A 26,847-nucleotide genomic window follows, 5' to 3' on the forward strand; every position below is an offset into this window, starting at 1 on the left:
CAGGGGGCTGGAAAGGGGAACTTTGCACTCATACATGCTGAGAGCCATCTTGCGATCAATTCTTGAACGAAACCCCCAAGCTTTCAAATCATTCAAGAACCTTTATCGCGCTCGCGTGCAGACTGAACATCATGTCTCCTGGATTGATGAAGATTGCCATGCCCTGGCCGAGGCCCTACGAGCAATCGCCGTAAACGACACAACTCCACGTACTATCTTGATTCTAGATGGGCTTGACGAGTTTCTTGGGAACCAATCAGATCCGTATACAGTCCAGGAGTTCCTGGAGCTGCTTTCCTCCCTGGCATATACCAAGAACAGCCACATATGGCTAATCGCTTGCAGTCGCCCAGTCCCCGAATTTCGGTCTGAGTTTATGGAGTGTTTCCATATATCTATTCACGAGAACAACTGTAAGGATGTTTCAATCTTTATTGAAAATGGAATTTCGAAGCTGCGAGCAGCATGGCCTCAACGCGAAAAGAAGCGAGGTGGTAAATCGAGGCACTTGAACGCCTTCGCTCAACCGTTGCCTATACAACCAGAAAGACTGAGCTCTCAAGAAGAGTTGGAACTTGAAACGTTAAGACAATACTTGACTTCACGAAGTTCGGGGTCGATCATCTGGATAAAGCTTGTCCTTTCTGAAGTGGAACTTCTAATTCGACGAAAAGAAGGATTCACTCTTGAACATCTTCGGGAGAAGGTCCAGTCATTACCCCGAGATCTTCACAACCTTTATTGTGAGATAATCACTCAGTTAGGACTAGACCACAATTCAGAGAAAGCAAGGATGGCAGAAAAGATATTTTTGTGGGTTACAGGCTCTCGTGGATGGGGCATTTTGAAACTTCAGGAACTTCGAGAGGCACTGGCGATACCAGGAAACTACCAACAGTGCACTACCATGGCCGCTTTCGATAATCTACAGGCTAATTGCCATCAAATTGGAGACGACTGGGATTATTTCTATTCCATTATCTACTCTCACTGCGGAGGCCTCGTTGAATTTATGCCACCAGTGCGACTTGATAACGCGACTACGATTACACTTGAGGAGATGAGCGGGGATTGGACTGTCCAGCTGGTCCACCACACTGCAAAGTCATTCCTTGAGTCCAAAAACAAGCCTTCGCAACTGCGAATCGTCGACGCAGATGCTGTTCAGTTCGTTGCCACACAATCGGCATGGTACTTGACTCTTATCTTCCCGCCAGGGTGTTCGCGAGACATCTTTAATATGACTGATGACGATATTGACGGGGCAACACTGTCTACTGGCTCATACATGTCAACTACACTCGGTTGGGTAGAATGTTTGAAAGGCTCGTCGTCGCCTCAGTCCAGCTTGAATATGCCAGTCTTGGTAAAACAGAACTTATGGAGGCTGATGCACCGTCTCAACTCAGCACCTCTACTTCTCTTTGTGCTGAACGTTTTGAGGAACAATAATGCCAGTACAATATGGTCTTTAGCAAAAGAGACACCTGACTTCCTCATCTGGTGGCTCCGGTATCTTCAAGTTCCGTCCGAAAATGAAAGAACCGTCAGTGGTCTTTCGGAATACTTGTGCAGCCCTGGCAATATGCGCATTCTTTCCATTTTGCTTCAGCTCAGAGAGATTCTGGCCGAAGCTTCGACTTCAGTTCATGACATCTCGAGTGGTCCATTATACTATACACAAGATGAATCTTCACTCCTCTCTGGGCCTTGGCACGACCTGGAGAGGTTCTTGACAGAACTTCCTTCTTGGACGGCTGGTCTACATTATCCTATTTACAGTGAATGCAACCTTACGATTGCTACGGAAAACGTGGATGATGCGAAATGGGGCGATCTGCGGAACGGTAGGGTTATAAGAGAAGCTCGAGACTTATGGAGCTCCCCGACCCCAAGTGAACCCCTCAATTTTTCAGACGAACATACACCCAGTCCGTTAGACGACCTTACACTACTCGGAAGTATATCCTCTTATGATCGCCAACGAGAGTTTGAGGTTGCTTGTTGGGTTAATGAGGCCCCATTTGTTTTGGACAGATTTTGAAACGTCGCCAACTAAGAGTTTTGGTCAGGACATACAAATGTAGAACAAATCGAGTACCATCGACATTATCGTGTCCATCGAGAAGAAAGCCGGTTGCCCAGCCGGGGAATGGGCTGCTCCTATGCCAACCATCAGACCAAACCGAATAGACTCGAAAGTAGCAAGCTTCTGTTGTGATACCGATGCAGCAGACGCGGTCCCTGTTGTTTGCGATAAAAGACATACAATGACAACATTATGATCTCCTACTCAGCCTAGGACAAACATATTGTTGTCCTTCGATCTTGCCGGCAATGCTTGGTGTTGTTCATCAAGCATAGCCTTCGCAGCCGCCAACTCTGTAGGAAGCGCGCATATCGAACCCACGGTATAGTCTCCATAGTCGAAAATGGCCTTATCGGTCCCCACTGCTGAAGAGGTAACGTTATATCCGGCTTCAAAGAGCGAGTTAGGTAGGTCCCACCGAGTTTGCGGATTGCGGGGCATCTGTATCAGTATTTTCGATGTCTATCAGAGGCGCAGTATTATTTTGACTTGGCATTGCGGGACGGTATAAGGTTGCTTTTTTTTTTTGTGTGTGTGTGTGTGTCTGGCACTTGGAATTTCGTCAAAAAATATAGACAGAGGCGAGCTATTCAAGGATTTTTCCTTACCAATGATGATATGAAGTTAGTAGACTCGCGTGGCTGTTAAAAGCATGTCAGCAAAACCCTCTTAGAGCCTAGATGAGGCTCACGCCAGGCTAGTAATCTTCATCTTATCTTATCTTATCCTTTACCATGTTAATCGCTAACCGGTCTCTGGTATTCTCCGAAGAAGCCGAACCCGAATTTAATTTTCGGTCGATTATAACGACGCACGACCCGACAATACAAGTAGACAAGACAGCCCTGCCACCAGATATGTCTATCAAGTCAATCGTTCAACATGCATATCCTAATGCCATCTATATCACGGCACAATGCCCAGGAACCGCAAATCATCAATATGCGGCGACTAGAGGTTGAGGGAGAATAGTAAATACCAGACACTTTAATATGTCCAAAGAGCCACTTTTAAAATGGTTGACTATTAGATTATAATCTTAAATTGTAATATTGGCTATTTGACCATTAATTATTGAGCTTTTTACTCTCCTGCTAACCACGTCCAAATCACAATCTCATACCAGTTACTTGCTATCTTCATCTCTATTAAGCATACTCTGCAGTAGGCGCTATGTGTAGGCCAGCTGGAAAAGATCTGTAACTTGTCATGATGTTTAATACGGCATTATCACCAGCTTTCCCTCAGCTACTAGTGGGTGTGGAGAACCCGTTCGTTACTCGCGTTGGCGACGCACGTGGAACAATATCCCTTGGTGCAGGGGTTGATGCGGAGTAAAAAGGGAGGTTAGCCGTATTACTGTTGTTATGGCACGCAGAGTTTGTCAATTTCGCGTTTGTATCTTGGTCGCATTTCCGACAGCTGGTAATGGTTAGCACTGTTGCACGTAGGGGGCGCTTTGCATATGAAAGACCCTGAAACATGGAAGACCGACCTTAGGGAGCAATACAGTAGTTGATGATCGTAAGGGGTAAATTCCCTGTCGCATGTCATACTAGCGGGCAAGAGTCTTTAGCCGTCTATCCCACTGACATCATTTAAGCTGAGATTGAGGATGTACCAAAAATATGGAAAGATATTTTCCTCTTCTGCTGCAAATCCCAGATCCTTTTGCGTTTGTTGAGCTGGGCACCGGGCTATCTTTGAAGGAGTATGTTGTCGAATCATGGGGATTGGGATAGATATAGCGTCTGAACGGCGATGGCTAAACTTGGCACGTCGGTGATACATTCAGCATAAGATGTATTTAATAGGATATGGGTATAGTTAACAAGAGGGTCCAAATAATACCATGGCAGGACATCGTGAGATGGCTTTTATCTTAAGAGCCCGTGCAGTGCAGCGAAAATCACTTTGAGTAATCCGAGCCATTATTGGAGATATGCAGAGACCTGACTGACAGCTGAACTATCCTCTTCTCACACCTGAGGGATTTATCCCTGGACCAACTCTCAATTTTTACAACTCAACTAATGAAGTCGAGGCCATTCTTCGCAAGGGTATCATCTCCGCACGAGGCAAGGCACATCGTTATGGCCGACGTCAAAGCTCCTCGGGATCACGAAATAAGCCGCTTAGCCCCACAAATATTCCAAGCTTTCACGATTCCCTGCTTAACATGTAAGGGGGGGTATGTGCATATCTTTAACAACTATTACGCTTACGGCCAGGAGGCCTCCTCTGTCATCTATTTCCCCTCACAATCCTGTCGTGTGACACCGCATCTCATTGTTATGTTTAAGATTGAGAATATGTAAAACATATCTATTAGCTTCCTTGCTTTGCCGCACTTGAGCGCTGGTCACGCAAACACGACTTGCTGCACATGTTAAGAATCCTAAAGCGGTGGTGAAGCAGCGATACTTGATTTTGATGGTGGGGAGCAGATAATAACATGCCTGCCAACTGTGTGAGGGGAATGATCAGAAGTCGTGGGATCTGCTTTAGTAATGAGGGAGTGTTAAGAACATAAAACAAGGGGGGAAAATCCCTCACCTCTTTCTGGGAGATTGGGAAGTTTAATTGTATGCCTGATTAAACTATTCCCTAACAAAATTGCACACTTCTCTGAGCTCCTGCAACTTTAAACCTTATGCTTCAATATCGAGATTACCGAAATATCTGCATTTTCTTTCCGTATGGATTCAGTATCGTCAAACTCCCAGGTCGAGATCCCAGGCAATGACTCTTCTGTTTCTGAGACCAGTGATGACAGCGACCCTCTCTGCACCAATGTGAATCACAGCAACCAAACTGTCGTATCGTCTATTGCAGAGTCAAGACTTCATCAAACCATCTGGCACACGATCCGTGGGTTCCAAGGTATCACCCTATAGACTCATACCTCATCTACTATGGACATTGACCAATTCACTTTTACCAGTACCAGAGAGACTTCGACATATATATGACTCTGTCAACCATATCGCACGCCGACGATCTCGACCTCACGAATCAGTCATCCCAGTACCATGTCTACCGGGTTGCCCAGAATGTTTTGAGACCCCGGCCTGCTTTACATCATCGCTGGGGGCGATGCTATTGTCTTCCTGGGTCAACAGTTTGCTGATATTTGTTGTTGCTGGTACTGCGACATATATGGCTGACGCAGGTCCAGTCTTGACTTTCACATGCAACACCATCGCGATCGTGCCTTTGTCTGCTCTCCTCACGGACGCGACGGAAGTTATTGCGGCCAAGGCAGGTGATACAATTGGGGCATTGCTGAATATCACATTCGGCAACTTGGTAGAGCTTATCCTGTTGTACGTCCACTGTCATCGCCACCATACCTCAAGTTGTTAAGCTGACCCATTCTATCTACAGCGTGTAAGTGGTTGAGATATAGAAGCAGACCATGAAGGTGATCAGGGATCCTGACCAAAACAGAATTGCTCTCAGGAACAACCATGTATACATAGTCCAAGCCTCAATCCTTGGATCGATACTCGTAAACCTGCTCTTGGTTCTGGGTTCCGCCCTCTTAGCAGGCAGCGTAACCGACGTAGATCTTTTGTGCAATACAGCCGAGGGACAACTTCTTGCTTGCTTGCTATTTGTTTCTGTATTCGTGGTGTTGATGCCAGTAAGTGCTAACGTGTATCAGCTGCATGCAACTAATAACATTTTGCAGACGGCATTTGCGCAAGCAGTCAGCGCGACGGACAAGAACAAAGCTGCGACACTCAAGATGAGCAGGATTTCAGCACTTATAGTATTACTCATTTATGTGCTGTACTTTGTGCATGAAATCAGATCTCGTCCTGTAAAAGGGAATGATGTTGAATCACAGACCTATGATCCTGAGAGTGGTTCAACCAATTCTACTAACTACCGCTCTGGGTCTGTGGACCTCGGCTCTAGTTCTTTCAGCTCACAGCACCTGCCATCCCGAACAATTCGTTTTGCAGATGACCAAGACCGAGAACGCAGAAATGATTCGATCTACAAACTCAACAATATTGCTGAACTGGAAACCGTTGAACCGAGCGACGTTGGCGATATGATGATGGATCGAGGCCGTCGCAGTGGAGAGACACCCCGCAGCAGCTACACCAGACCAAACTCTTATCAGCCCCTACTAAATTCGCGAACGCACTCTCGCTCCATCTCGGTCAGCAGTAGTATAGGATTTCAAAGTCGGGACTCGTCTATGAGTCGAGCAAGTCGACATACCACTGCCCTTCACCTACTGAGAGAACATCGCCTTAGTATGGATCAACTGGTGCATCCTCGGTCACATACTGAGCACTCCGAGACTGACTGGAAAGCCCCTGTCGCTATGCTTATAATCACTTCGCTACTGATGTCAATGTGCGGTGAATTCCTTGTAAGTACTATAGACGATATCACGCATGACGGTGGTTTATCTGAACCACTCATCGGGCTGGTCATTCTTCCAATCGTCGGAAACGTCGCAGAATATGTCACCGTGGTAGCGGTAGCTATTCGAGGCAATATTGATCTTGCTACTGCTGTCGCTGTCGGTTCATCTATTCAGATTGCTCTTTGCATTTCACCCTTGACCGTTATGGCAGGATGGGCAATGCGGAAAGATCTGGACCTTGCTTTTAATACATTCGAAATGGTGACGCTGGCTGGGACAGTCCTCCTGGTCAACTTGCTGATTCTCAACGACGGGAGCTCGAGTCTGAAGACAAGTGGCTTAAAGGGCGCATTGATGTGTGCCTGCTATGTTATATTTGGGTGAGTAACATGCCTTCTTGTCGCTGTCGAAATATCTCCTGATAGTTGCGCAGGGTGGGAGCCTTTCTCTACCCTTCAGTGAATTAATCCAAGGAAATGATCGGAGTAGAAGGGTGGGCTTCGCAATATTCCAAGACAAGGAGGTTTTGGTAACTCTGCGTCAATGCCAGGTTGTGCAAGGCAAGGTAGACAGGGTCGAGTGCAGATGTAGATTATTGATGCATAGTGGCTAGCCCATCCCTTTGGTGGGTCTTGAGAGCAAGATTTACGTCCTCGTTGGATTTTGGGTCCCTAAAAGGTACCTGGGAAATGTCCTTGCCCTGTGATGATGTTCTCCACTTACAAACAGCAAACCTGGTCCGTAGCTTTTTCTTGTAAGTCGCAGCATACGTCAATCGTCATTTGCGGATAGAGGTCGATACGTAGATTTATAATTCAATATCCATTACGCCGAGTTATGGTCAAATCTTATGCTTTTTCTCCTTAGTTGATCGCTTCTACTCTCAATCAGTTCTTTGCTCTGTACTTTTCAGTATGCTCCATGATAACCAACAAGACCTACTTGACATTGACGCCGGTCTCTTGTCAAACTTAAAAATATGTCTAAGGGAAGCGAAGTGGTCGAAAAGCAGCACTCCTCAAGTAGCAACGCTGCAGAAATGTAATAAAAAGCTATATAACGCCAGGTTCGCGATTTGGGAGGCACTTATAGCAAACAAAAAGGTACAGCAGACTTTGCACTCCGAAATACTCAAGTTATTAACTATATAGAAGATTTCTGGCAACTCAGACTCTGGAAACATTCTCAAAGTTCATGGCCCTTGTTCTCTCTCTATAACGACACCCAGTTATATTGCGCCTGTCACAGTCATTGGAGAACCTCCTTCCTGCAATGGCATGAAACTAAGCGAGTGGACAATTACGAAAATTAGGCAAGGAATTATGGTTTTCGAAGAGACTAGTACTGTTATCTTCGAGTTTTACTCAACGTGTGTTGAGGGCACAGAGCAGCCAAGCAACTTTTATCATAGCGCACAGGTTATGTCGATCAGACAAGCTGTTACCAAGTTCTGGTGACAACAGACACACCGCACCTGCATCGGCCACAACACCTTCTCAAGTTCTAGCATAAAGCAGGGTGTCTGGGAAGGGGAGGTTTTGCGGCTGGTTGTGTGAAAGCCGAGCTTGCCAACGCTCAATGCATGGCTAGTGGGCTGCAATAGGAATTGAGGCTGTGTTGTTCTGTCATATGTCAAGCTTGTCTTTGTGTTTTCCGGTCTATGACGTACGCGATAACTTTTCTTGGCGTTTTACTGCGTATGATGTGGAGAGAGTCAGGGTTTTAGGGTCAGATGCTGGCGGCCGCACTTGATCCAGGGTACTTTTGTCAGCGCCCGCGAACCTGCGGCCAGCCTAGCACCAGAAGGAGCCAGGAACCAGTGTGGCACGAGGGCATCAGTGTCAGCCAGCGCAGTCTGAGCATTTTATGAGTGCATGAAGGACAACAGCAGCCCACCAGTTCAGATCGAGACATAGTAGGAGAGGATGAGAACAAGATAGGTAAAGAGGGGAAAGCGTAGTTTTTCGGCTTGGAAAGACGACTCGCCGTTCTTTCAGAGAAGCATTCCGCTGACCATTATTATCTACAAAAGTCAATAATCTTTTGCATAACAATATGGAAGAATGTATGCCAAGCCTTTCACCCAGAACAATGGGTGTACCTCTCTGTCTGAATTGGGCCTTATTCCAGACAAGCTTTTTAGCGCCAGAAACAAGCATCCAGAACCTCTAGTGATAGGAGTCTTAGCGTGCACACACCACCGGGTTTCGGACAATAAGCAGGGATGTCATCTTCCAGTATGGAATCCTTGTCTCAGCTCAAAGCTTGATTTCTACTTGACAGAAAGCGAGGCTTGTGGCATTTAATTTACCAGGTGGAGTCATGCAAGGACTTGTCTCGACTTTTTCGACGGTGTATGAGGCATTTATGTTCACTGTTGCTTGCTTCGTATTTGTGAAGAAAAAATTGGGCCGAAGCGATGCTGTTTGGGGACTGATCTTTTTTCTTTTGGCGGGCGTTGCTTTGTAGCGTTCAGGTACCGTTTCCAGCTTGTCATCAAGCTCCAAGACTACTACAATACCATGTGGCCCGCTCATGCACGGCGTTAGCTTGTGTGGGGACCTTGTCTTGTCATTAATTAATTCCCGTTTACGCCCTAACTCGAGCAGGGGCGTTGGTCTTTCTCTCGGCTTGCTTGATCCAGAAGTAATTAAAACCTCACCCCTCTGTCAAGCGGCCTCTTTCCTCTCTACTAGGAGTAATCATCTCGCGTCTAAACGGGCTATGTGTCATATCATTTGACTGATGATAATATGGGTCATGCTTGTCACCTCGTGAGTCGCCAGTAAACGTTTATTTTGCGAGAGGCATTTATGGGAAAAGGTGTACCACAGTGGCTATGCCAAGCCCCTGACAAGCTTTCCCCCATTTTGACACAAAAGTGCATTTTTACAATCTAGAGTACCAAATTTGCTGCTGTGCGATGAGGGCCTGGATAATTGATCCGCTCACTCCGCTGTCAACTTTCGAAGCTCACGTATGTGCACTAGAGTGCCCTCAGTTGGGATGACAAACTTAGAGAAAAGGCAGTTGCCAACATGAATCAATTGCTAAAGTTCTTCTATCCAGAGTCTTTCCGGGTTATTTGAAGTTCTAATGATTATTTATAATCTTGTATTAGCAAACCAAATTTATTTCCAAGAACTACCGACGCTCACTCTCGTCAGTTGAGCGTCGTTATGTCACCACATGTACCACCCATCGCGAATGCTGCCTGTCCGTTCAATCGCGCAGTTTCAGAAAATGATGAGATTGAGACATTGAATTGGACTCCTGTCCGTAACTACCCCTACCAACCACGTCGCCGTGCGACTCGCCGAAAGTCAACGCCATCGGACTTCGCCCCTTCCGACGGGATATCCATGCCACGTCACAATAGCCAGCTTCGAACAAGAGTGACAAAGACTTCATTCGAAACAATGGACGAAAACCTTTCAGGCACAGATCAAGATAGCGTTACTATTAAAGAGGACCGCCAGCAAGTCATCAACAGAACACATCCCTTCGGTATCAGAATTTGGAACTCACCACTCTATCATGAGGAAAATCCAAAACCCAATGGCGAGGACGGCTCAATCTCCAGCCACGACGTCAGCAATTGGACTTTCTTCTTCAACCTTCTTTGGACACTGTTCTTTGGCTGGTGGTTAGGTCTCCTGGTATTATTCTGCGGGATCATCTGCATGGCACTTTCAAGGACGCAAGCCCAACCAACATATGGCCGGGTCCTTTATGGCTTGGCAGGATTCGTCTTCTATCCTTTCGACAAGTCAGTAAAATACAGAAACAGCAGTCTTCACGTCCCAGACAGCCAGAGAGAAGGCTCAACATCATATCGCGGCCAGCAGCTTGGTGCCAGCTCTGAGAATGGCCAATTCTTACGCTACCCGAGCCTAAGTTACGGTCATGATCATCGTAGTCAACAGCCTCTGGAGCCTATAAACTTGCCCAAGCCTTCTCTTTTCCGAAAGCAATGGAGCTTTGAGAGAACTATGTTCACTCTTGTTCTATATTTTCTCCTTTTACCAATATTTCTACTCGTGGCCATGGTCTGTTGGTGCTTGGTCCTTCCATTACCCACGGCATGTATGTTGGTTCGCTTGTTGAGAATTGTCCGAAGCTGCGCTCTGCAAATTTCGTTCGCGCGCAGGTCTAAGTCAACATTATCGACCATTGAAGCACAGCATACAGTTCTACTCTATAGCTCCAAGTTCGTTGACCCCAGTTCATGGAAGCAGTCTTTCGGTGGTGTCAACATTGTTCTCATCAATCTAACGGCGATTGCCATTTTGACAGCATTTGATTGGCTGGTTTTTTCCCAACTCTTCTACAGCCACTCGATGATCCTTTCACTTAGCATGTTCTTTCTTGGTAGCCTTTTGGGCATTATTCCGTTAGTCTATGTCATTGGTCAAGCAGTGGCCTCAATATCGACACAGTCATCTATGGGCACTAGTGCTGTCGTTAATGCCCTGTTCTCTACTATTTTCGAGGTCATATTCTACTGCGTTGCTCTTAAAAACGGGAAAAGCGAACTAGTCGAAGGCTGTATCATAGGAAGCATTTTAGCCGGTGTCCTCTTTCTTCCTGGCCTTTCTATGTGCTTCGGTGCACTCAAGCGGAAGACCCAACGATTCAATGCGAAGTCTGCTGGTGTCACCTCGACGATGCTTCTATTTGCAATAATGGGTGTATTTAGCCCTACAATATTCTACGCAATCTACGGCACCTACGTCATGAAATGTGGAAGCTGTACACACAAATTGCCTGATTCACAAGCCCCTGGTACCAGTTGTCGTACGTGTTCTGTGACCCAACCGTTGGACTTGCAAAGTTCCCTTTACGACAAGATACTCAAACCGTTCAGTTACCTTTGCGCTTTTCTACTCTTGCTAGCATATGTCATCGGGCTGTTGTTCACTTTGCGCACGCATTCAACGGTGATCTGGAACGAGGGTAGTGGCACGCACATTGGTGAATCTTCTAACCAGCGGCTACTGATTCCTTCCCACCAAAGACACCAGAGACAAGCGGCAGACCTTCCATATGCCCATCCACGAGCTCCTCACCTCAGGAAGAATCAAAGAATACCATCATCTGGGGTCATCAGGCCAACGAGATGTGAGGTAATTTCTGAAGCTTCTGAACTGAGTCAGGAGACTGAGCAAGTACTGGCAGGGACTCGGTTTCCCCGAAATAGAGAGACAGCACCAGTTTGCCAAGATATAACGCGCCATGTCCCAAACTGGAGCCGAAGGAAGAGCCTGCTTATACTTCTCATGGCGACTTTGTTTTATTGCATTCTTGCTGTAATCCTTATCGATGCCGTGGATACCATTCTTCAGAAATTCTACATCGAGGAAAAATTCTTAGGACTGACTGTTTTTGCACTGATACCAAACATAACTGAAATTTGGGTAAGCTGGACTTACCACTCTACACCGAACAGGCGCTGACAGATACAGAACGCCATTTTGTTTGCCGCCAATGGCAGTATCGCATTATCGGTGGAGATCGGCTCAGCCTACACTCTCCAAGTATGTCTCCTTCAGATACCTGCTTTGGTCTTCTTTTCGGCAGTGTTTCGTTCACCTGGATCTTTGCAAAGGGAGGAAATATTCCCTTTAGTGTTTCCTCAGTGGGATATGTTTGTTGTTATATTTTCCGTGTTCCTGCATGGATACATGCAGAACGAGGGAAGGAGCAACTACTTTAAAGGTAGCTTCCTTCTATTGTCGTACATAGTTGTGATGATAGGCTTTTTCCTATCCGACGAGCGCGGCTAGTTGTTAATCACATTGACGATCTTTGTTAGCGCAGTAGAAGGTTGTCTCAAGTTATTTACTTAGCTTTATACTTGCAGTTATTAAGAATGGCGTAGACGGCCATCTAGTCCGAATTAATATATAATTAAAGACAAGATGCTGTATTTATGCTGGTAACTAGAGAGGTAGAACTATTTATCCTTTTGCTTTTAAATTAAGTTCTTAGCCTAGATATTCCTAATATAATTGTTTAAACTAAGATTTCATATACTTTTGGTTTAACATATTGCTTTAAAGCCACCATGGACGTCTACGCATAGGTTTCAGAAGAAGACAAAGAACTATGCGAGTCCGCATAGGTCAATCCAGAAGGCGGAGTGTTTGTTAGTGGCGAATTGCATCCAGATAAGGAACAAGTCAGTGCTGCCTACCTATAACCCTCAACTACTTGGCAACCACTAAGAAACTCTACTTCAGGACTCATACACTTCCAGAATGCGGTTATAAAGCATGTGATGGAGCAAAGGAAGAAAGAAGTCGAGTTGGGTGAAGAGACTTTGCCAGCAATGCCCAAGGTGGTCGGGCCGATGAAAACTGGAATGTATAATCAGGATGCCATGTTATGCTCTCAGTTAGAAAGGGAGAGTTACAGTGCCAAAGCAGATTTGGCCTGCCAACTAGGCATGTTGGACGATCCAATGTTTTTGTATTTTATCAAGTAACAATCAACTTCAGTACTACTAGATCCCAACGCTAACATCACTGCTAACGCTGTTATCCATGCGGCTACTATCCACACTTCTTATTAACATAGTCGGCCTCAAGAAAGTCCCCATTCTACCTCATCCAATTAGACCCTGTTTATTTGATCTAGTATTAAAGACATTACATATAGCTTGTTTGCAAAAATTTAAATGTAAAGCAATTACTAGAAGACATGCATAGTGCCTTATGCAACTACAGCCTGCGCAAAGCCAGCAGGAGGGGCACTCTTAAGAGGAACTGGGTAATCAATACTCGAGCAAGTTTGAGTGAGAGTGTAGATGACTGTTGCCAAGTGGTGAGAGGAGGAGTCTTGGAATGCTCTTGTGTAGACGTTCTCATAGGTGCCATGGCTTAGGCGAACTGTAATTGGACGGAGGGAGATTTGATCGATGCAAGAAGCCTATGGTGTGGGTAGGGCAAATGCTATGGGGAGAAGTTAGAGCTAGCAGGTGATGAATGTGGTTTATGAGTATATTTTGAGGTTTGTGATGTAAGAGTTGGTAGTGTAGGAATATTAAAAGAATAATAGATAATTGTGGGTTGACCTGGTATGATCTTTGTAAGATTTTAATTAAAAGTATTAGCTGGAGGGAATAAGATTTAAAGATGTAACTTGTCAGGATCGCGATGAATTGCCAACAACAACGGCAATGATTCCGATAAATAAAACATTTCCTTCAACAACTCAGTAATCCTGATCCCCTTGCTTGAACTTTACAACATTTACTAAATGTACTCTTGAAAGATATCGTAGCTTGTGGCCTGAAGCTCAGGACTCTGGCATAACCTAAGCCATGATAATTTCCTTAATCGGAAGTGTACCGATGGTCTGGAGACTGTGAGGGATCTAGACTTTGCTGGAAGAAAATGGGCTGATAAAAGGAGATTAGCGCCAGGGTCATAGCTTAGAAACAGATCTAGACTGTTGGGACCGATGGTTTAAATTAATTGGCTATAATTAATTAGTTTACGCAAGTCCAGGAATTCCAGATCAAAGCGGCCTGAGGGAGAGGTAGGCCTAGGCCTGAACGTATACTCCTTGCTATTTGTGGCTTTGATTGCTTTATTAAGATCCCCATTATGGCAGGCTTTCTGGAGCTACTTAGAAAATGTTTGTCAGCTCCAGACGGAAATAAAAGACTTAGTCAGACACAGGAATGTAGATTAGTAGATCATGAGGTCATCTACTCTGTAGGGTATGTGCACTTTAGCAAGCTATGAGATTATTAATAAGTCTACATCATCACTTAACATTAGAGTTAGGACAGATACTATAAAGTTCCTCCAAACCGCCATATAGAGTTGCTTTCCGTGCTGGGAAGATATATACTTACTTAAAAATTGGTAAACTAGCATGAAAATTAAAAAGTGTAGCGAATAGGCAACATATACATAATCTAAAAAGTTATACGTCATTCAGGGGAGCTGCGTTATGTCTTGTAGAAGTTCCATCCATCCTGATCGTTATAGTCTAAGTTCTCTTTCATTTTCTAATTTCAGTATAATTAGATCTCATAATACGGATACATTACTGGGCTTGGTCGAGATCGAGGATAAGCTTTTACATGGCGATGCAAATCAGATCACATGGCGCCGGGCGGAACACGGCTAGTATGAACTTACAAGCTTAGTATCAAACGAGGACCAAAGGAGTTACTGTCCATGCTGTAAGTAAGATCTTACTGGGTGCGGCCCCTGGATTTCCCCGGCATTGGTCTAGCTTCTCGGCTTTCGATCCGGCTAGCGTATTACTTGTTTCTCTCTAACTCAAGTGGCTTGATCGTTTTCGTACCGTGCAGATTCAATGGCAGGGAGACATGTCTTGGATATTTTGCTTGCTGTTTAAGTCTCGATAAATTAGAATGATACTTGTAGAAGGGATGCATCTATACAGATATTGTCAGACTTTAATTAAGTTAATCTGTAAGTACAGACAGGCCCCCCAGTCCTGAGTATTCTAAGCTAAGAAATGTCAATTGAAAGAGCCCAGACCTCTTTCCCATATGCCAAATATATGTAAACAAAAACAGTTCGTAAGAATCTCCAAGGCTAAACCCAGCGTAGAACCCCACTGAGTGATTTAGCATTCCTTCGATGTGTTCCTTGCAATTGAGACTTGTGGCTGAGAGCTTATATTACCACAGAGAACTTAGCATTCCATCTGCGCCACTACCCTCATATAGGCCAGCCATATAGAAGACACTCAGCAATTACTAGCCCAAACTGTAATAAATAATATCATTTCTTGCTCTGGAAAAGACATTGCCGAGCTAGCCGAGGACCTGGTTGCTCAGCACGCCTGTTACTAAGTTCAATGTGGTGATATAAGCTCTCAGCCACAAGCCTCAACTGCGACCGGGTCAGACACTGCACACGCCCTCGAATCTTTTTGTAAACACCGAAATCGCACTAAATGGATTACCGAAAGTTTCCCGCACCCATACTGTCGATCAAAATGATTAAAGGCGGGATGATGTAAAATAACGTAAGCTCTGCCGGTAGTAGCTCATGATAAAGACTGGATGTCACTCCTAAGTCTCGTATTTTCTCAGAACGCTCTCTGACCTATTCATTTACATTGTGTTATTGTCCGTTAATCGACTAATCATTCATTCATTTTTATCAGTGCAGCCAATTGATAATCTTTTCTTTTTTCTCCACCCTACTTAATCATGTCGCTTCGGCGCATGATGCCCTTTTGGGCCCTGGCCTTCTTAGGCACGGCATCCGATGCAAGCTTGGAACCACGGGACATCAAGACACAGCCCATCGAGATCATTGAAGGATCATCTACGTTGTATGATACTTTGACAAGGTATGAGATGTAGGGATTTATCACCGGCTTTATTTAGCTAATGTCTGTAGTACATTCCTCATCCGAAATGATGCTACCTACACTGCCAGTACCCCCGTTTATGGACATGGTGAACCAAACACTACATTCAACATTCCCCTCATGGAATCTCAGGGGTCATCATGTGGGACTGTTATGGTCAAGAGCCATGTGACTATATTATCGTCGACTGACCGTATAATAACTGCGCCTGAGACAACCACTCTGCCTACCGAACATCCATGCGACATAGTAACCGTGATCGTCAGACTGCAAGGTTACAGAAAAGGTGATACAAAGGCGCCTCTCTCCCAAGCTCCGGTCTTGGCTTTATCTCCTTCCGAGACAGAAAGCTCTACCGTTTCTCAAGATGTCTCTGCCATTTCTTCAGATCCTACAGCGTCATGGACTACAGCAACTGGGCAAGGCACTGATAGTACTACTGTTAGCATCTTACAGACTCCTTCTCAGGACGACTCTACAACTACTTCAGATCATATAGTGCCGTGGACTACAATAACCTCTCAAGGAACTGGTACTGATCCTATGACCATCACGCAATCTCCAGCTCGACCTGATGAGACAGGAACCGTTTGGGTCATGGCGGCCAGGTCTGAAATGACCTCGGATGCCCCAATTGACTATACCACCGTCACTAGCACCGGCACCGGCACTGATACTTACACTCTCACCGAGGCCCCTTCAGGATCTGGTGTTGGTACGGTGGTAGTTGTGCTACCGAGCCCATTAGCTCGTTACGTTACCATGACATCTTATGATGGCTCGATTACAGCTGTAGTCAGGAGTACAATAACTCCCAGTGGTCCTGGCGAAACTGGTACTGTTGTTGTCTACGATCCATACGAATGGGTGACCACCACCTCTTATGATGATGCCGCTCCATCTGACTATACAACGACTTTTTGGCCTTCTGCATCTGGTCACGTAGGTACGGTAGTCGTGCATATGTCAAATAGATGGGTGACAGTCACCTCCTACGACCCAACCATCACAACCGCGTCGACGCAGACTATGTCACCAGTCTCCCCAGGCCAAACAGGTACCGTCCTGGTATACCAGCAAGATCCATGGTTCACAGTTACTTCCTATGGAAGTGTCACGGCGGCATCGACAACCACCATATATCCAACTGCCCCAGGCGCAACAGGCAATGTTTTTATCTATAGGCCACAACAATGGAAAGTCGTCACCTCTTACGACCCAGCGGTCACAGCCGCATCTACAACCACCATATCACCATCTCCTGAAGCAGAGACAGTCACTGTTATGGTATATAAGCCTTATCAGTGGGCGACCGTCACGTCTTATGGGGAATTTGCCGCTGCATCTGCATCTACCATATCTCCAACTGCTCCAGATGCAACGGGCACTGTTATTGTGTATCAGCCGTATCAGTGGGTGACCATGACTTCTTTTGGAGAATTTACCGCTGCGTCTACAACTACAATGTCTCCTACCATGCCAGGTCAAACAGGTACCGTGGTGCTCTTCAATTCGCAGCCATATTCGACCTTTACTTCATACGGAGCCGTCTCGACCGCTGCCACATACACCTCGCCTCCCCCTGCTCCTGGCCAGACAGGTATTGTTATGGTTTTAATGCAACAACCATATACGACCATCACTTCATACGGAGGCGTGACGGCTGAATCTACAACCACCATAGAGCCATCTAGTCCGGGCCAAACGGGCACTGTCGTGATCTTTGATCCACAGATGTACGTGACTACCACCAAATATGGAAGGGTCACAGCTGCTACTACAACAACTGAAAGCGGTCTCGGACCTAACCCAACTCTCACCGTCGTGGTTGATCTTCCTCAGCCTTACACTACAGTCACAAGCTATGGCTCTTTCGCCGCAGCCACCACTGTGACATATCCAGCGTCTGTTGCAGGGGAGGTCGGCACCGTAGAAGTCGATCTTCCGCAACCTTATACAACGGTCACCAGCTATAGAGATGATCTGGTCGCACCTGTGACTACAACACACTTAGTCGCTGTGCCAGGACAGGTTGGTACTGTCGAGGTTGATTTACCTCAGCCTTACACCACAGTCACAAGCTATGGCTCTTTCACCACAGCCACCACCCTGACATATCCACCCTCGGTTGCAGGGCAGGTCGGCACTGTAGAAGTTGATCTTCCACTGCCTTTTACAACCGTCACCAACTACAGAGATAGTCTGACTGCAGCTGTGACTACAACATACCCATTTGATGTGCAAGCAAAGTTTGCTACTGTCGAGGTTGATCTACCTCAGCCCTACACGACAGTAACAAGCTACATACCAGGCCTGACAGGCCCGGCATCTACAACCTTGCCAGCAGCTAATCCGGGCGATGTGATGACTGTAGTCCTTAACCTTCCCCAGCCGTATACAACTATCACGACCTATGTTGACGGTCTGACCGCACCTCTGACTACGACAAACCAACCTGCTAATCCTGGGGATCCAGCCACTGTTGTTGTTGAAAGCCCTCAAGCATATGCAACTGTTACGACTTATGTCGATAGTCTGACTGCACCTGTAACTACAACAAACCGACCTGCTAATCCTGGGGATCCTGCCACCGTTATTATTGAGAGCCCTAAGGCATATACAACTATCACGACCTATGTTGACGGTCTGACTGCACCTCTGACTACGACAAACCAACCGGCCAATCCCGGGGATCCTGCTACTGTTGTAGTTGAGAGTCCCCAGCTATACACAACTGTGACTAGTTATGGCGCTTGGTCTGCACCTCTTACTACAACGTTATCACCTACTGGGCCTGGAGGCTTGGCTACCGTTGTTGTGGAGAGTCCTCAGCTGTACACTACTGTCACTACCTATGTCAATAGTCTGACTACACCTCTGACTACGACAAACCAGCCTGCTAATCCTGGGGATCCTGCTACTGTTGTTGTAGAGAGTCCTCAGCTGTACACAACTGTAACTAGTTATGGCTCCTTCACTGCGCCTGCAACTACTACTTTGGCTCCAGGCTCTCAAGGCGGCGTTGCCAGTGTCGTAGTAGAATTGCCCCAGCCCTATACAACCGTCACAAGCTGGGGTTCCTTCTCAGCAGTAAGAACTACTACAATGGCACCAGCATCCCAAGGCGGTGTAGGCACTGTCATTCTTCAGGAGCCCCAGCCCTATACAACTGTCACAAGCTGGGGTTCCTACTCAACAGTTAGTACGACTACCTTCTCACCAGCCTCTCCGGGCGGTACTGCAACTGTTGTTGTTCAACAACCCCAGCCCTATACGACGGTCACGAGCTGGGGGTCCTTCTCAACATCTGGTACTACTACCTTATCGCCAACTTCTCCTGGTGGCACTGCTACAGTGGTTATGCAAAAGCCCCAACCATACACCACTGTAACTACCTATGCCACTGTCTCAAGCGTCAGCACATCTACTGGGACTCCGGCTTCCGCTGGGCAGACTGCTACCGTGGTGGTCGTCGCTCCCGCAGTTGGTACAAAGGTTGCAGATCAAACATGTAACAACGCTGGTCTGGAATACGCTATCTATACCAACCCGTACACCAACGGTGATCCGCCTAAATATTCCGCCCTCGACGTATCACATTTCGCAACAACTGCACCGACTTATAATGGTGTCACGCGGTCGATTGGTATTACAGAACCAGGAGGTGTAAAAGCAGGAAACTCAGGCCCTGCCCAGGTTATTTACCCTGGCTCACCAAGCCAGACATGGCAGTATAAAGCTGTCAACCATCGGGCATTCTTATATGCGCCTATCAATGGTACTTACTCTGTTGTTGTCCCATACTCGGATGAGGTAACACTGGTCTGGTTTGGTAACAAAGCTTTGTCAACATGGACACGTGCCAATGCAGATCTCCAGCAAAACTACTCATCAGGGCCTTCCAGCTCTATGACTTTCAAGATCCAGCTGACAGCGGGTACTTACACGCCGTTCCGGGTTTTCTGGGCTAATGCCCAGGGAGACTATTCTATGATAATTACTGTTACAGCTCCGGACGGTACTGTCATAGTTGATGGCTCTGGGTCATCAAGCCAATACTTTGTTAGATTTGCTTGTGATTCTAGTACACCTTCTTATCCTGCATTTGGAAGTGGCGGTTAATCCTATCACTCTCTTACTTTCGCTCTTATTATCTTTTTTTTATTATTGTCTTGAATAAGTAGTTAAATAAAAATTATTTTGAAAGTTATTTGCCTGATAAAAACCTCTTAATGTATTAAGTAATTACTCTTTTGAGTTACCTTTTTGTTTCCTCCTCAACCTCTATAAGAGCCATTGGGGATTGATTTTAGGGCCTGAGCGGGGAATGAACGGCGGAGTCCTTACCGAGAATGATAATTGGACAATCAGTTGCGCCGAAGGCTTTATTATAGAGATTTGGGAATCACACACTGGGAATTACACACTGGGAAGGAAGCTCGGAATTCAGATGGGGTAGAGTCAGACGACTACTATAAAAATTGGTCTCAGAGATAACACCCCGAGCATCGCAACGCTTTTAAATCCCTCTCGTATCTTTGGATCTCATAGATCTTTCCTTTCTTCCAAGAATTCATCACCAGTCTTTTGCTCCCCAACATAATAGCCAAAACATTATTTGTCAATAGCCGGATCCTGTCCAAAACAGAGACGGGCCTTAATGGCAACGCCCACTTCTCAGATTGCATGCTTATCCAAGATAACAAAATCATTGCAGTTGGATCTTATTATAAGATTTCCTAGACTTAAGACTTAGATAGCTAGATTTACAATCCTAAGCAGTATATCATTCTCCCTAGCTTTATTAATAGTTATATGCATCTCCTCTTACTTAGCCAGTTACTTTGCAAGCTTAACCTATTATAATATACTTCCCTACTACTTATTATAATAGTGAATTGGCTAATTTACCTTTTTTATATAACGTGGTTAATAAGTATGTTAGCCAGATAAGTATATTAGCTATAAATCTTAACCTTTAGATTTTAAATCTATTTAAAAATACTATAAACTATCTAATTAATTAATTCTATTTATTATACTTTTCCCCAGAGGTCTTAATTACTACCTAATATATCCTTATATTATACCTAGTCTTATTGCATATGCTATAGTATTAAATACCTAGTTTAATTAACCTTCCTTAATTACTACTTCTTAATAATTCTATTACTACCTATATATTAATATCTATTTAATTAATTACTTATTATAATAAAGGTGGTTTTAAACAGGGAAACTAGTCCATACTAGGTTTATATTTACAGATAGCATAGAGCATTAATACTAAGCAGGTTAGTTATTACTTCTCTTATTAGTGTTGAAAGTAGGGCCAGGGTTGGCAGAATTATAAATATCTTATCAAATTCGAGCATCGACCAGAAAATAATAATTAAAATCTGCCGAAAATCAACTATAACAGACAAGGATATAAAAAGTAAATAAAACCATACTTAAAGGTATAATTAAATAACTAGTAAGTATAAAGTCTATTTTAATCTTAATTTACGCCTTTTATCTTATTTTCTCTGCTATCTTCTATTATTAATTTAGTTTAAGATTTAAATCTATTAAAATACTACTTATGAAATAATATTATACCCTTGTTTATAGCTTATACTGGCGACTAATCTTATTGCATTTAAATACATATAATACCCTTATTAGTCTCCTAGAGCTAATAAGATAGAGAATAAATACATATATTAAATTTACTTTAATATTTTAACCTAAGATAAGATATAAAAGTATATAAAGCTTAGGGTTAGAAGAAAATTATTCCCTATTATAAAGATACTCCCTAACTATATTAATAGTTTATAGCTAAAATAAGTTAGGGTTAGGGTTAAAATAAAATCTAGCTTAGTAGTTAAGGCCTTAGGCTTATATCTTCCTATATAATTAAATAACTAGCTATTTATAGGCCTAGTTGCCTTTAGAAAGACTCTGCTATGTTATTATATATATAAATATATCTCTATATTTAATAATACTATAATTAGCAGCATCTTATAAAAGTATAATTTAATATTATATAAGAACTTCTACCTATAATAGAATTCTTAAGCCTTACTTTATATAATAGCCTAGCCTTTATTATTTCCTTTAATAAGGTTTAGCCTAACCCTAAGTCTAAGGCTAAACTAATACTCTTCTTATTATCTCTATATAATTTTATTACTTATATAAAAGATAAAGATAATAGTAATATATTTAATAACTTTAGGCTTACTAATAGTATTAGATTAAGTCTATTAACCCTAATGTAATTATAATTAACTAACTCTACGTAGTATAATAGTTAATTACCTTATTATAGAAACTCTACTTTTTTATTAATACTAAGCTTTATAGCCTTATTACCTTTACTATTATTTAATCTATCTTTAATACTAGTAGTTAATAGAGATAAATTTATTCTTAGTAGTTATCTTTAAGTAATTAATAAATAAGATATAGCTAGTTATTCTAATTTCTTATATTAGCAGGGTAATATATATAATTATATACTTTTAGTATTTTTTAGCTACTAATATAACTATATATTATAAATTTATTAGTTAATACTCCTAGATTAGTAAAACTTACTAATATATATCTTAAATAGGCTTAAGTCTATATAAGTATATTAGTCTTACTTACTAAGACTATTAGATAAAACTACTAGGTTAAAATAATATAAAGCTTACTTAGAGACTATAGAATAAGGTAACTACCTTATTTATAAAGCAGAGTTTTAGCCACCTTAGGGTTTTCTCCTATAAGGGTTTTCCCTAAGGATATATAATTCTAGGATTATAATTACTAGTAATCTTAGGGGATTATAAACTTTCTGCCTTAAGGTATAAAAAGCTATTTATTTTATTTATATAAGAGAATTCTAAGCTACAGAGGAATAATTCCTATTAATAAAATAACTTCTTAAAAGTAAAGTACCTTTATACTAATAATATACTAAAGAAACTAAATAGAAGTATTACTAAAGGGAAGCTTTGCTAAGATTAACTATATTAATATCTATAGGATATACTTTACTAATAACTACTATAAAGCTAGCTATAAGTAGAGAGGTACCTCTTAGATATAATAAGTATAGAAAATGCTTAAGTATATATATAGCTCTAATCTAAGAGGCCTTATAGATAATCTAAGTAAGAATTAGCAAAGCAGAAATTATAGATAGTTTAGCTCAGCACGTCTTATGCTCTATTAGGAGACTTTTTACGGCCTACGGCCCCCTGGATGAAAAATATACATATATACACATATATATATATACAAAGCCTGGTCCTCGGGCCATGACTTGTCCCCCTGGAATACGCTGACATAGTGTATAGACTGTGTCTCCCTGGCTGGTTTCGTCGTGGATGTACGGATAAGCAACCTAACCTGACATATGCTCCTGTATCCATACATAACCCGGGTATTTCATCATATTGCTTTTTTCCAACAGTTCGCTGGTCGACTGTCGAGTCGCAGTGGGCTGACCATCCGGGCTGGTTAATTAGAGGAAAGACAGCAGTGCAAGAGCTATAGGAGGAGTATCAAAACCTCTCTGTTAAGCAGTATACACTATCAGAGCAGCCAACTATTACAAGGAAGATAACAGACCTGGATAACTTTATGGCCTTAATCAGGAAGCTTAGTACTTAGCCTGCGCCTTAGATGTTAGCTATACGCAATAAGTATATAGAGTAAGTAGCTATAACCGATCTAGGCGATTATTTAATTGATAACCTGATTTAATACTGGCTTCTCCGAAGGCGCTAATATCCACGTCTATTGCAGATGGTAATTAATCTCTTTTTAGTCCCGGCCATATTATCTAAGCCAGAGTAGATATTTAGCCTTGCCGGGTAAATAGTCACGGCTTAGAGAGGGCATCTTAAAGCGGATCTTATAGGAGCTGCTTAACGTATATCATCTTGGGAGAAAAGTGGGGTTATCCGGATATCCAAATAAGATCCAAATCGATCCAAATCAAATCAAATCAAATCAAATCGCCAATTTTAGTATCCAAAACAAATCAAATTAGACCCCCGATTTGATTTGATTTATTTGTTTGCAAGCCTGCTGGTGCCGGGCCTCGTGCGCCAAGCCTGCGAGATATACCTGAACCAAGTTGCGTTCAACGGCCGAACTCTAGTGACGCCGCAGATAAGGGCGAGGCGCGTAATAGAGTCCATTCGCCGCGTCCAACGCTTTATTGACACATTTGAGGCCTTTCCAGAGAATGCCCCAGGCAAACAAGTTCTGATATGGGCATGCTTTATTGCAGCTTCTGATTGTCGTCTTGCAGAGCAGAGGGAGGTCTTTTCCAATTTCTTCTTGAACAATTATGCAAGAAGTAAATTCAAGAATCTGACGATGGGATTGGATCCCCTGCGGAAGGTATGGGCGCGGAAGCCTGATGAACGATGAACTGTCCTGCTTCCGCAATCCAGGATCTTTGTGATGTGAGAGTGCGTCCTGATACTCTTAAATAAACTATCATTTATGTTATCTGCAACTTCTGTGTAAATTCCCTCTTATTTACAGTTTCCTGCCATCGCCAATGTGGGATATACAAAAAGGCATTATCTTGCGGCCGAGAAAATGTCTAGAACGGAAAACCCCACAGATAACATTTGGGGCGTCTTGGCAGGTGCAGGTCCTCATTTTGCTTGCCCGTTCCGGTTTAGTGAGTTGGACATCGTAGCTCACCTGCATGTTCCAAGCCACTGCGCAATCCAATCCACTTCCTACAATCCAAAAGAGTGATTTGCGCGGATTCCAGAAATTACGTATGCACACATTCAGTCAGAGCCCAATCTACAATTAAACTCAATTAAAGCAGCAGAGAGTGGATAAGATGCCCTTATAAGTAAATTCTAGTTTCAACCGTCCTAATCGACCTATATTTCATTGAGATTTAATTAATTATTATATTATTGTGATTGAAACTGAGGTGATCACCAGTAGCGGAATGGGGGTCCCGATGTTACCTAAGATAAACAGCACCGCCAAGTGTAGATAAGCTAACTTCGTTTACATTAAGTGGGGTAGCAAAAGTGGCCTCTCAAATAGGATTGTCAATACGAGCTCGGCTACTACTGCCCCTTTGATTCTAACTTAGTGGGCTAAGGGCGGTTAACAGCTCTAGAGTGGATTAAAACGCAAAAGTATAAAGGATTAGCAGAAAATGGAACAACTTTAGAATTACATATTGTTTAAAACAAGGTCTCAATCTCAGAGATAAGCTTCCGAGTTATTTAATATTTATCTACCAATCCAGGTACCAGTCACGCTTGTAAGGGTAGCAAACACGCCTGAAAAGTTAAACATGAGTAACACTCGAGGTGAGACTTTCCCATTTATCGATGCCTAGTTCTGGTGAAGATCTAAACTGATGCACGAGAGGATCGCTAGTCGAGCTGCCAGCCTTCCTCGCCGAGGTTAGGGATGCTGTACTGGAGGATCCCGGACTTCCGAGAGACAGTCCAACAGTTTCTCTCTGGCAGGAGCCTCCCCATCCTACTGTCGCTTCTATTCAGTCTGCGACCATACCCCAGCAGACCGACTTCATTGTTATTGGCTCAGGTATTACAGGGTGCAGTGTGATCAAAACATTGCTCGAGCAATCCGGCCATGGCGATAACCATAAGGCCAGCCATATTACACTTCTTGAAGCACGGACGCTTGTAAGCGGTGCTACAGGTCGAAATGGCGGCCACCTTGTTACTTCTGCTGGCCATACGTATGCATATCTGGCTGATAAGTTTGGCGAGCAGAATGCAAAGGAAATAACCCGCTTCAGTATAATGAATATTAACTATATATTGAAGATGGTCCGCGAAATGGATCCAGAGCTTCAAGAATACAGCCAGATCAGAAACCTCATTAAAGTCATGGTTGCTCAAGATGCGGCCATGTGGGCGTCTTCAAAGAAATCTGTTCAAGATTTCCAGAAGGCTGTTGAAGAATACAAGACTTACCACCGGATTATCGAGAAGGGGGATGTCGCAGAGGTAAGCCATATTGTTGCTGCGCGATACTTGACAGAGTGCTACGGCTGACCCTTGGGGTGCAAATTTAGCGTTGGAATGTCAAAGACGGCTTTGGAGCCATTGAGCACCCAGCTGGGGCAGTTTGGCCTTATCGGCTGTTGACAGGAATATACGCCCGCTTGTTGGAGAAGTACCCCGAGCGACTCGCAGTCGAAGCGAACACCCCTGTAATTGACATAAAATACGACCCGATTGTCAATGAGTATCCAAATCAATACCCGTACACTATAATTACCCCTCGAGGCAACATCCGGGCCGGACAAGTCATCCACTGCACAAACGCATTTGCCTCGCATCTTCTTCCCCCCCTCCGAGGCAAGGTTTACCCTTTCCGCGGCACCATGTCTGTTCAGAGAGCTGGTTCGGCGCTGAAGAACAAAGGAGACTTCCGTTCTTGGAGTGGAATCAACCAGGAGTTGCTTGACCCAGAGACACGTATGTATCAGTCTGGTTTGTATTATCTTCAGCAGAATGGTCGCACGGGTGATCTCTGGCTTGGAACTGAGACCTCGTATTTACGAGATATCCTCAACAGTGACGATACATACGTCACTCCTGAGTCGTGGGAAGCGTTGTCTAGATTCCTGCCCAACTATTTCTCGGAGGGTTGGAATAAATCAGAGCCGGCGCAGATGAAAGGTATTTGGTCTGGCATTCAGGGCCACACCGCGGATGATCTTCCATTGGTTGGAAAGATACCAGAAAAAGTCACCGGAAGACCAGGCAGTACTGGTGAATGGATTGCCGCCGGCTTCAACGGATACGGCATGGATAAATGCTGGCTGACCGGCGAAGCCCTGGCCAAGATGGCTCTAGGCAGACAGGTGGATGATTGGTTCCCAAAGTGTTACTATATTACTGAAGCACGTGTTGAGCAGGCCATGTGCATGGCCGCAGTCCTGGCCAAGTTCGATTCAATCTCCAAGAAGGCACAAGCACCAGCAAAGGGCAAGCTATAG

General features: G+C 44.0%; 5 protein-coding genes across 5 annotated transcripts; all 5 read left to right on the forward strand.

The window, feature by feature from the left end:
• Window positions 1–34: 34 nt before the first annotated feature.
• On the forward strand, window positions 35–2,044 carry FOBCDRAFT_277591 (uncharacterized protein; the record flags this gene model as incomplete). Its single annotated transcript, XM_054706390.2, has 1 exon — window positions 35–2,044. The coding sequence occupies one exon, from the start codon at window positions 35–37 to the stop codon at window positions 2,042–2,044; it is 2,010 nt and encodes a 669-aa protein (XP_054562365.2).
• A 2,744-nt stretch (window positions 2,045–4,788) lies between these two features.
• On the forward strand, window positions 4,789–6,860 carry FOBCDRAFT_242276 (uncharacterized protein; the record flags this gene model as incomplete). Its single annotated transcript, XM_059610468.1, has 4 exons — window positions 4,789–4,972; window positions 5,262–5,415; window positions 5,540–5,735; window positions 5,784–6,860. The coding sequence occupies 4 exons, from the start codon at window positions 4,789–4,791 to the stop codon at window positions 6,858–6,860; spliced, it is 1,611 nt and encodes a 536-aa protein (XP_059467711.1).
• Window positions 6,861–9,655: 2,795 nt separating this feature from the next.
• FOBCDRAFT_242277 (uncharacterized protein) lies at window positions 9,656–12,262 on the forward strand (the record flags this gene model as incomplete). Its single annotated transcript, XM_059610469.1, has 4 exons — window positions 9,656–11,273; window positions 11,373–11,893; window positions 11,926–12,013; window positions 12,222–12,262. The coding sequence occupies 4 exons, from the start codon at window positions 9,656–9,658 to the stop codon at window positions 12,260–12,262; spliced, it is 2,268 nt and encodes a 755-aa protein (XP_059467712.1).
• A 5,056-nt stretch (window positions 12,263–17,318) lies between these two features.
• FOBCDRAFT_141897 (GLEYA domain-containing protein) lies at window positions 17,319–19,964 on the forward strand (the record flags this gene model as incomplete). The annotated part of the gene is made up of 2 exons (XM_059608133.1): window positions 17,319–17,555; window positions 19,110–19,964. 2 exons carry the CDS (start codon window positions 17,319–17,321, stop codon window positions 19,962–19,964), a joined length of 1,092 nt encoding a protein of 363 aa, XP_059465536.1.
• Window positions 19,965–25,164: 5,200 nt separating this feature from the next.
• FOBCDRAFT_242279 (FAD dependent oxidoreductase) lies at window positions 25,165–26,847 on the forward strand (the record flags this gene model as incomplete). The annotated part of the gene is made up of 4 exons (XM_059610470.1): window positions 25,165–25,180; window positions 25,210–25,214; window positions 25,298–25,849; window positions 25,918–26,847. 4 exons carry the CDS (start codon window positions 25,165–25,167, stop codon window positions 26,845–26,847), a joined length of 1,503 nt encoding a protein of 500 aa, XP_059465537.1.

The sequence above is a fragment of the Fusarium oxysporum genome, chromosome VIII (genome assembly GCF_013085055.1).
Source record: "Fusarium oxysporum Fo47 chromosome VIII, complete sequence".
In the NCBI taxonomy this organism is placed as follows: domain Eukaryota; kingdom Fungi; phylum Ascomycota; class Sordariomycetes; order Hypocreales; family Nectriaceae; genus Fusarium; species Fusarium oxysporum.